Source organism: Dendrobates tinctorius, unplaced genomic scaffold, assembly GCF_039654945.1.
Source record: "Dendrobates tinctorius isolate UK_male_01 unplaced genomic scaffold, ASM3965494v1 ptg000075l, whole genome shotgun sequence".
Classification (NCBI taxonomy): Eukaryota; Metazoa; Chordata; class Amphibia; order Anura; family Dendrobatidae; genus Dendrobates; species Dendrobates tinctorius.
This window is the reverse complement of record NW_027361743.1, coordinates 26,772,806-26,784,075: the sequence shown is the minus strand read 5'-3', so window position 1 is coordinate 26,784,075 and position 11,270 is coordinate 26,772,806. Positions and strand designations below refer to the sequence as shown.

General features: G+C 45.6%; 1 protein-coding gene across 1 annotated transcript in view; it reads left to right on the top strand.

The window, feature by feature from the left end:
- Positions 1-1,165: 1,165 nt before the first annotated feature.
- MTMR6 (myotubularin related protein 6) overlaps positions 1,166-11,270 on the top strand; it is an 82,129-nt gene continuing 72,024 nt past the window's right edge. Inside the window, exons 1-2 of the mRNA XM_073583115.1 lie at positions 1,166-1,329; positions 8,425-8,541. Coding sequence (XP_073439216.1) covers positions 1,306-1,329; positions 8,425-8,541 — 141 coding nt within the window. The 5' untranslated portion in view covers positions 1,166-1,305. The remainder of the gene's footprint in view (positions 1,330-8,424; positions 8,542-11,270) is intronic.

Below are 11,270 nucleotides of genomic sequence, written 5' to 3'. Positions count from 1 at the left end.
GCCCTTTCAGTTCCGGACCCGGCATGCAGGTACTCGCAGTCCGGTCTATCTCCTTAAGAGCCTGTCACACTAAGCGATATCGCTAGCAATATCGCTATAACTTGTGACGTTATAGTGATATTGCTAGTGACATCGCTGTGTGTGATACTTACCTACGACCCGCTCCTCCGCTGGTTATCGCTGATCGCGCGAGAACGTCCTGGACCGCTTCTCGTCGTCAGCTTCCTGTGGAGAGACGAGCGATGAGCGTGGAGCCGGGCGGGAGGACGTCAGGATCGCCGCGTCTGACAGGTAAGTAGCGACCCCCGTCCCCAGCGATGTCACTGATGAGATCGGCCTGTGTGGCAGCTCACTAGCGACCACTTAGCGATGCACCAGCGATCCTGACCGCGTCATATCACTGGTCGGGATCGCTAGTACATCGCTAAGTGTGACAGTGCCTTTACACATGCGCGACCGCCGCTCCATTAATCTTCCAAATGGCTGACAGTAAAAGCAGAGTGCTAACAGGGAATAAATGTTCTCCATTGGGGGTGAAAGCTCTCCTTTCTGCCGATCAGTGGGTGTCCCAGCGGTCGGAGACCCACCAATCAATAACTTATCACCTATCCTGTGCTTACATAACCAAAGTACCCCTTGAAGGATTTTCCCCATTGAGATCAACATGGAAGTCAAAGTCCATAACGAAGCCAATTTTCAGGGAAACATCAAAAGACTTAAAAAGAAAAATACTTTCCATAAAGTTTGTAATAAACTATTTCCTCCCCTCTCCTGGCGATCTGAAGGCTCGGAGACCTTGCCTGCCACTATCCATCATAATCCACATGTGCCCAGATGTCATCGAAGGAGGCAGAATTGTACCAAGACTAACTGGAGCCATGGTAGGTAAGTATGGGGATTTGTTTCATTTTGTTTCCTGTGTAGAAATCGGCAGCAAAATCCATGCAATTTGTGGTGGATTTCCATGCGGATTCTGGTGAGTAGGTTTAATGTTATGGCTGATGGGTGTCTATAACCACGTTCTCTGTTGTATTCCTCTTTTTGGCTTTTCTAGATGTCATACATTAGATGTGTACAGTACTTTTCAGGCAGTGAGACTTTCACACTGCAGTACCGGAATATGAGCGCACGGTGGCGCCGGTGTACACTCAGGACTGTACAGCGCCGCCGCAGCTCGCACTGTGTGTCTCATTCCCTGTTGCATCGATCAGAGCAGGAAGTGTATTGCGGCTCCGGCAGCAGCAGGAAGCGAGCAGGATCCCGGCGATCCCCCGGTCCTGGTGCATCTGATAGAAGGGACCGGAGATGGAGCACATCCGCACCACCAAGGTAGGGAGGCTGGGGCTTGTGAGTGCAGCGTCAGCTGGTGGCAGCCACCATCCATGCAGCTGGGCTCTGGTGACATTGCAGGCTCAGGTCTCCTCCAGTGCTGCTCTCTCTCTATGGTGCTGGTATCATGTTCCAGGCTCTGCCCTGCAGTGCAATGTTCAGAAGACGCCGCTGGATGAGTCGTTTTCAGATTTCCCCATACTTGGCCTAAAATCAGATTGTACCTTCCCCTCGATGCTGTCGTTCCCATTTTCCAAAAACATAGTGAGAAGTTAAAGGCGTGTTCTCCACAGCGACATTTCTGGTATATTACCCCAGTGATGCCATAAAGATCTGCGCGCTACCTCCATCATTCCCATGGAAGTGAATGGAGCGAGGAGCCGCCAGCTGTCTATTCGTTCTCCTCCTTGATGTGGTGGATCGGGGGTCACCCCGTCCTCAGTATAGACATAAGTGATCTCGTTGGGAAGACCCCTTTAATACAGCATAATATAGGGAGCTCCTCGGGGGCGGAGGTAGGGTATTATGGACAGCGGTGCCGACTGAAGTGCTCGGTGTAAAGCCACATCTGCCATAGAGAAGAAGTAGAATCCATCCAGGGGACGAATGTGACAAGTAACGGGCACAAATCGCGCCCAGGAAGCCCCGCTGACTGTAATGGGGTTGGTTAGATTATTTTTCACTATGTGCTCAGTTAGCCTGGCACGCTGCTCTCACTGTGCGAATGTTACGCCACTTGCTGGTGATTATTGCCCCTCTACCCCCGTGCAGAAGGGCAACTTTATAGTGTCAGGGCGGCCAAATCTTAGGTCTTGGAGTCGGCAACAGGATGCAAAAACTAAAAGCAGATCTGTCATCAGATATCAATATGCAAACTGCACAAATTATTAAATAATCTTAGACCTGGTGAGACTAGTGTACTTGCTGTGAAAATCCATGTTGAAATGGCTTCATCGTCTTTTTTTTTTTAAATAGTTTTTTCCTACCTGATATTAATTCCAAGATAATCTAGCCATTCTTATCAGGGATTCTCAGTCTCACCGGGTGTGAGAACTTTCACATTGTATACACTTAGTGTTATGAAGTGTGATGAAATATCTGCTCCTATGTGAACCTGGCCCTAATGGACTTTATACAAAATGTCTAGCAAAAGCATAGGAAGTGGGAATGTACAAGCCTGGCTTAACTCCTTATTCTCACCCCCCACCCAGACTAGCAGTAAAAAAAATGGTCATTCACTCACCCACTACCAATGACTATAGCAATCCTTCTACTTCCCCAGTACTCCCAGCAGGAGTCGGCCCCCAGTACTGATAGCAGGACCACTTGCAGCCCCTTGGCCCTCTGGACATCCTGTACAAGTCTGCTGGAAAGTTTGATTGCCGGCTGTAAATGGTTTGCAAAGTTCATCTCTTTTATGACATATCCTGTGAGCGTGCCAAGTACGTGTAAAGTAGGAAAGCCCTGTGCTGAAACCACATCTGAGCCCCCATTAATGACTCTGTTGGGGTCTGACAGCTATACAACTCCCATGAAAAAAAAAAATGGTATCAATGATGGCAGCCAAACTTCAGTCAGGCAGAGTCCAAAACATTTTTATTTACGCAGTGTCCTTTCAAGCTGGACGCAATTACACCGATGACTGAGCAGAAATGATCATTTAGCGCGATCTGTGACTTACGAGAGAACTCACTGGGACTGATGAAGTCATTCAATGACATCACTATGCAAATCATGTGGGATGATGTCATCTCACGGCCCGACGGAAAAGTGAGTTCTCTGCTGTCTAGCAGGAGCAGGACGGGTCAAGTGTCGGACTGAGGTGCCAGGGCCCCACTATTCAACTACATGCAAATGTGACATTACCCTCAATCACCAGTTTATATAACAATGATCTTGGTGCATTAGTAAATGAATAAGATGCCGCCTTTGTCTGTACATAGTGATTCAAGTATATTGTGCCAAGTACTGCTCATATAAGAGAGTGGTGGCCCACCGGAGGATTCCCCTGTTCTTCTGTGGGGCCAGTCCACTCTGAGAGAAGGCAGAAGCGGTTAATCTCTGCTTCTTACTTCTCTGCTTTAGGTTACTTGCCCCTTAGTGAGCTTAGGTAGTGAACAGAAGCCAAAGCTCATCGTGGACCCCCCACTCAGATGGTCGTTGGGTATCTGCCTGGCAGAGCATTGCTGTCCAATCTTATGAAGCCCAGACAAGCTCCGCCAGTGACTTACGGCACAGCGGGGAAATATTTTTTCATGTAACTAGGTCCCAGTTATGGAGGAATTATAGAAAAAAAAGGTAATATCCTCCAGAGATTTTTTTTTTTACCACTTGAGAAACACATTATGTTACAGATGCATGCAAACATAAAATCTAAAAAAAACATACTCCCTAAAAAGATATGGAAAAACATTATTTACTATAAAACACATGTTATTGCATATACATCCCAAAACAAACAAGAATCGAGTCCCCGTGGCTGCCAAACAGCCACGAGACATGCAGCTGCGGGGACATATTCATCGAGCATGCCGAAGACACTCAGCACCCGAGCATGGCCGCTCATCACTAATGAGAAGTAGTTGCTGGGGATTTACCGAGTTTCTCAACTTTGTAGATTCCGTCTCTGCACAGACTGTCAGGTTGTGATAGGAGATGAACCTGCCATTACCACATTTGCTGCGAGGACGGCTATGAGGCACAGGATGCGGCTCTGCTGTGTCACACACGGCCGTGACTCGTCACTTGCTGGCATAGTGTGAATTGCTGGGGTGCTTGGCTAGGCTCCCTGATTGTATGGTTGTAGCAGTGACCACATTTGTTGTTGGCCGGCGCTTCCGTTGCTTTCTTTGTTGTAATCTCAGATGAATGTCCTCATTGTTGGGCCGTGGAATAATCAGCTAGAACCAGGGACAACCAGTCCCGTTCTGTTGGGTATCAGAGCACCATGAGTGAGACACAGAGGTAAGGACGGACGCTGAGCAGTACGAGGTGAACCTCCATTCACGAGTACATACTTTCCAAATGTTCCTCTTTTGAAGGGGTTGGCCCTCCTTTTTGCCTCAGATACAGCCGTCCCTCCTTTTTGTCTCGGATACAGCCGTCCCTCCTTTTTGTCTCGGATACAGCCGTCCCTCCTTTTTGCCTCAGATACAGCCGTCCCTCCTTTTTGCCTCAGATACAGCCGTCCCTCTTTCTCTTTTTTTTTTACCTCAGATACATCTGTCCCTCCTTTTTGCCTTAGATACAGCCATCCCTCCTTTTTACCTCAGATACAGCCGTCCCTCCTTTTTACCTCAGATACAGCGGTCCCTCTTTTTTACCCCAGATACATCTGTCCCTCCTTTTTGCCTTAGATACAGCCATCCCTCCTTTTTGCCTCAGATACAGCCATCCCTCCTTTTTACCCCAGATACATCCGTCCCTCCTTTTTGCCTCAGATACAGCCGTCCCTCTTTCTCTTTTTTTTTACCTCAGATACATCTGTCCCTCCTTTTTGCCTTAGATACAGCCATCCCTCCTTTTTACCTCAGATACAGCGGTCCCTCTTTTTTACCCCAGATACATCTGTCCCTCCTTTTTGCCTTAGATACAGCCATCCCTCCTTTTTACCTCAGATACAGCCATCCCTCCTTTTTACCCCAGATACATCCGTCCCTCCTTTTTGCCTCAGATACAGCCATCCCTCTTTTTTACCTCGGATACAGCCGTCCCTCCTTTTTACCTCAGATACAGCCATCCCTCCTTTTTACCCCAGATACATCTGTCCCTCCTTTTTACCTCAGATACAGCCATCCCTCCTTTTTACCCCAGAAACATCTGTCCCTCCTTTTTGCCTCAGATACAGCCATCCCTCTTTTTTACCTCGGATACAGCCGTCCCTCCTTTTTACTGTGCAATCATATAATCCCTTTAAAAATATGAAACTTTAATAAATTGAGGTAAAAAACACCTCCCTAGTGCAATAACACAATTAACAAACTCTATACAATAGTAACCTACGATAGCCCTACACTCGCCTGCTATCCCTTCCTGACAGTGGAGGTTGGCACCCTAAAAGATACGATAATCGTAATTTATTAAAGTTTCATATTTTTAAAGGGATTACGGTATATGATTGCACTTTTGATATTTCTTCCCTGGGCCTGTGGACATTTTTTTTATTGTCCCTCCTTTTTACCTCAGATACATCTATCCCTCTTTACACTTTGAAAATCTTCTTTTTTAGCTAGATTAGTAGGAAAGGTGTTCTTTAATGCTTGATAGTTAAAATCCTCTCTGATTGTCTGCAGCGGTCTCATAACCTGCAGAAAACACGTAGGAATGGCGCCGGCTCATGAGATAGCAATGTTTTTTTTATTGTATGATGGTAAAAAGACGCTGTCCCGTGGTGAAACTTTAAGCAATTCCTATATTACTTCACCAAAATGTCTCTGGTTATTATGGTAGATCCAAATGTGAATTTTATTTTAAAGGGGAACTTGACAAGGAGATTCATGGTGCCCAAACCATTGGGCTGCAGGAATTAGAAGCTGACAACTTGCGTTGCTTTGAATGACACTGTGAAATTTTTACAGTTCCAGCAATGTGAATGTGATTTATAGAAATATCAGACCCACTGTGATTTTTTTTTTTTTTTGTACTCAGCGGAAACTGACCTGCGGTGTGTTTGGCTTGCGGGTACAGTGAGTTTTATGTGCAGATTTTTCACCCATAGTGCATTAAATGCAGAAAATTCGCAAATAAAAATACATACCGTACTTGCATTATTAGTAAGTTTCCGTGGCAGAAACGCATCAAAAAATGCATGTAATCTACACATGACTATAAGGCTGTGTGCACACGATGCAGATTTGCAGCGTTTCCGCAGCGGATTTTACTGCGCAGAAACGTTGCATATCCGCATTGTGATGTACAGTACCTTTAAAATGAATGGAAAAAAAAAAACGCTGTGCAGACGCTGCGGATTTTTCCGCGCGGTTTTCCTGCGGTACAAAATCCGCAGCATGTTACTTCTTTTGTGCGGTTTTCTATCTCCCCTGTCACCAAATCCGCAGGGGGAAACCCCGCAATGGAAAACCGCACAAAAACCGCATGAAAACCTCTTGAAAAATGGAAGAAATCCGCAGGAAAAATGCAGGTCATTTGACCTGCGGTTTTCTTCCATTCTGCACGGAAAAATCCGCAGGGCTCAAAACTCCGTCTGCACTCAGCCTCGCTTGGAAAACGCTAGCATTTTGCAAGCTAAATACGCTTGCAAAATGCTAGTTTTTCCGCGGGAAAATCGCGGGAATTTAAAATGTGATTTTCTCGCGGACTGGAATTCCGGAATTCTCGCGGTAATTTCCGCGAGAGTTCCGGTACGTGTGCACTTAGCCTAAAAACCAAAAATCACAGCTTGAAAAATATAATAAAATGCATGTTAAAAAAAGCATTAAAAAATGCATAGAAAAAAATGCAAGTAACCTAATTTACATAATAGGTGCAGAAAATCTGCAACATCAAAAACATGGCGGGCACGGAACGGCAGCACAGCCTCATTTCTGTGTATATGCATATTTAAGGGTAGAAAATTACAAGTCCATATTCCCAGTTGCCAATATGACACAAAAATAAGCCATTTAACTACCGTACTTGAGTCACTTAAGTGATGCGTCCGGGGCATTGAGGAGTGCGCTCGCCCTGCTTAACAGCGTAATAATTGACCGAGTGCTGTGTGTAAGGGCATATGCACATGCAGCAGTAAAATACTGCTGTTAAACAAGACAGCGTATTAAAGGGGTTGTCCAGGCTTTTCCCACTGTATGTGACTGCAGACTTGTGATTTCCCATATCGCAAGCATTGCGCTCTGTTAGTATTCTCTGGTGCCAACGGCAAGACCGGGCAGTCATGTTACCACAAGTATGCAAAATTCATACTCCTGGCCACATTCCGACTAGACTTGCATGGCTTTGCTCAACTCAGTTTTATTGAGCGAGGCTGTGCACCTCTAGTCGGAATGTGACCAGAAGTATCAATATTTCATACTTGTGGTTACAGGACCACTCAGTCGCATCGGAGAATCCTCCCTGATTGTGATGTGGGGATTAACGTCTTCAGTAGTGTGAAAATCGTGGACAACCACGTTAACCTGACAGAACTTCTTTAACTACTTAATGACCGCCAATACACCTTTTTAAGGACCTCAGAATTGAGGATAAAGTGCCCCCACCCCCACTCTAGAAAGTTCAGTGGATATCAGCAGTATATCATAGCTGACATCCTGTTGATTCAGCCACAAGCTGTGCTAGCAAGATGGGTGCCAGAGCAACCAAAGGTCAAAGAAAGCAACATTTTAGTGGGAAAAATGCAATTACCGTATCTTTTTTATGATTTTAATCTACTTTGTGTTCATTTTTGTGGTGCTCCAGAAGTGTTATCAAACTTCCTGACAGCGGTTTTGCCTAATTTGAGCGGTGAAGTTTTTAATATGGGAATTTTCTTAAATATAAGTCACTCAGTCAAAGCAAAACTGAATGTGTTTTTGTAAATTTCCTTGGAAAAAAAAAGAAACGAAATGATGCTGACATGTCGGAAATGCGGTTTATTAACTAGTCAGTGTAGTATGGTTCTCCCATGACGCGCTCTTCAAGTCATCTGACCACTGCAGCCAATTACAGACTGCAGCGGTGCTGTGACTTAGGAACAACCGACGCTTGCTGGATCTGCAGGGGCAGTGGAGGGTGAGTATGCCTCTGCTTATTATTTTTTTGATTAATCCATACCTAATATATATATACCGTAATTATTTAGCTGTCAACAATCCCTATAAAGTATATAAAAAAATTGCTAATTTTTCTAACTTTTCGTAAAGTTTGTTATTTAAGAAAAATGAAAATCATATGCGTCTAAGCTTTACGTGAACATAGGAGACAATTCATCAAAGCTTTTACTCCAGAAAAGTAGAGTGAAATCTTTAAAAACGCTCAAATATTTTTTTATTTTCCTTTTATTACGCCTTCTATCTTGTCTGCCGTAATGTATCTGATCAGACGCAGTTCACATGTTGACTTTTATAGACTCACTTTACAGCCATGCTTTGTTTGTCCTCATAGGTGGAGCAGGTGAAGTTATTGGATCGTTTTAGTCCAAGCAACAAGTCGACTTCTGGAACGTTGTATCTCACAGCCACGCACTTACTGTTTATAGACTCGCAGCAGAGAGAGATCTGGGTACGTGCAGTCGTAGGTGGACTTCCTTATCTCACACATACACTCCTTTAGGCTATGTGCACACTGAGTCTTTTTTGCTAGTGTTTCGGAAACATAGGTTTTTGAAGAATTTTGAGATTTGGAAGAGGATTTGGAGATTTTCTGCTTAGTTTCTCTTAGTTTGAGAAAACGCAATGTGCTCATAGTCTTAAGGCCCTTTTACATTTAGCGATGCACCAGCGATCCGACCAGCGATCCGACCCGGTCAGAATCGCTGGTGCATCGCTAAATGATCGCTAGTGAGCTTTCACACAGAAAGATCTCGCAGCGATACAGCGGACGATACTCACCTTTCACACACAGCGATGAAGACGTCCTCCCGCCCGCCTCCACGCGTCGCTCGTCGTCACAGCAGCAAGCCCCAGCAGGAAGCTGACGACGAGAAATGGAGCCAGACATTCTCGCGCGATCAGCGATAACCAGCGGGGGAGCCGGTCGGAGGTAAGTATCACACATAGCGATATCGCTATAACGTCACAAAATCGTTGACTTTATAGCGATGTAATTTATTGTAATAGAGCAGGATGCAGCTAGAGCCCTTTATATTTGGCTTGGTTCTTTGTGTGTTGCATGTATCTATAGTGTAGAGCGGCCCGCCTGCTAATACTATGGGCGTGATCAATAGGCTGCTCAGACACTTTTGCATCACATTTATCAGTGTGACTTATGCCTTATGCAAGCCTCATCTGTGTGCATTTCCACTGGGCAGCCAGACCACAAATGGTTACTGGCTGTCCTGATCAGTGGAGTGCACCTGTGCTGCCTAAACCTTTATCAATGGGGCTCTGCTGCGTCCTGCCAGTGCATCAGTCAGGGTTTGGTGAGTTACCTTTCAAATGATTTTTTATGGATTTTTTTCTGATTAGTGTTTGTTTATATTTAGTGTTAGGGACTCACAATATCTGGGGACCCTTGACGTTGGGTTGTGAGCTTATCTGCTTTGGCCAAAATAGTAACCAATACCCCATATCTATTTATCTTTTTTGCACTTTTCAGCAGGATACAGCTAGAACCCTCTATATTTGGCTTGGTTCTTTATGTGTTGCATGTATCTATAGTGCAGAGCAGTCCGCCTGCTAATACTATGGGCGTGATCAATAGGCTGCTCAGACACTTTTGCATCACATTTATCAGTGTGACTTATGCCTTGTGCAAGCCTCATCTGTGTGCATTTCCACTGGGCAGCCGGACCACAAATGGTTACTGGCTGTCCTGATCAGTGGAGTGCACCTGTGCTGCCTAAACCTTTATCAATGGGGTTCTGCTGCGTCCTGCCAGTGCATAGTAACCAATACCCCATATCTTTTTTGCACTTTTCAGCAGGATGCAGCTAGAGCCCTTTATATTTGGCTTGGTTCTTTGTGTGTTGCATGTATCTATAGTGTAGAGCGGCCCGCCTGCTAATACTATGGGCGTGATCAATAGGCTGCTCAGACACTTTTGCATCACATTTATCAGTGTGACTTATGCATTATGCAAGCCTCATCTGTGTGCATTTCCACTGGGCAGCCAGACCACAAATGGTTACTGGCTGTCCTGATCAGTGGAGTGCACCTGTGCTGCCTAAACCTTTATCAATGGGGCTCTGCTGCGTCCTGCCAGTGCATCAGTCAGGGTTTGGTGAGTTACCTTTCAAATGATTTTTTATGGATTTTTTTCTGATTAGTGTTTGTTTAATAGATCAGGTAGGGAAGATATGTGAGATGGAGGAAAGATGATTATTTCAAATGTGTCCACATTGAGCTTGAGGAAACGAGAGGATAAGGAGGGTATGGCTGATAGACACTCCGGGATTCTGGACAGCAGAGTGGTGACGTCTGGGCCAGAGAGGTAGATATGAGTGTCATCATCGTACAGATGGTACTGGAAGCCATGGGACTTTAAGAGTTGTCCCATGCACAGGGTATAGATGAAGAATAGGGGTCCTAGGACAGCACCTTGAGGGACTCTAAAGGGCCTGTCACACTAAGCGATATCTTTAGCAATATCGCTATAACTTGTGACATTATAGCGATATTGCTAGCGATATCGCTGTGTCTGATACTTACCTACGACCCGCTCCCCCGCTGGTTATCGCTGATCGCACGAGAACGTCCTGGACTGTTTCTCGTCGTCAGCTTCCTGCGGCGCTTCCTGTGGAGAGACGAGCGACGAGAGTGGAGCCGGGCGGGAGGACGCAGGATCGCCTATTGTGACAGGTAAGTAGCGACCCCCGTCCCCAGCGATGTCGCTGGTGAGATCTGCCTGTGTGGCTGCTCACTAGCGACCACTTAGCGATGCACCAGCGATCCTGACCGCGTCATCGCTGGTCGGGATCGCTGGTGCATCGCTAAGTGTGAATGTACCTTAACAGAAAGAGGGCTGGATGGAGGAGGTAGGGTGTTTGTATTGGGAGATGCTAAATATGTGGTTGGAAAGGTGTGAGGAGATCCTGGATAGGGCAAGGTCTTTGACACGAAAGAAAGAGGAGAGGATGTGTAGTAGGAGGCAGTGGTCAACTGTGTTGAAGGCAGAGGCAGGTCTAGAAGGAGAAATATAGAGAATTGTCTGTTGGCTTTGGCTGTAAGTCTTTAGTAATTTTGGTCAGGTCAATTTCAGTGAAATGGTGGGGATGGAAGCCCGATTGTAGGATTGTCAAAGAGCTAGTTAGATAAGAAGTGAGAAGAAAGTTCAACTTGAACATGCTGCTC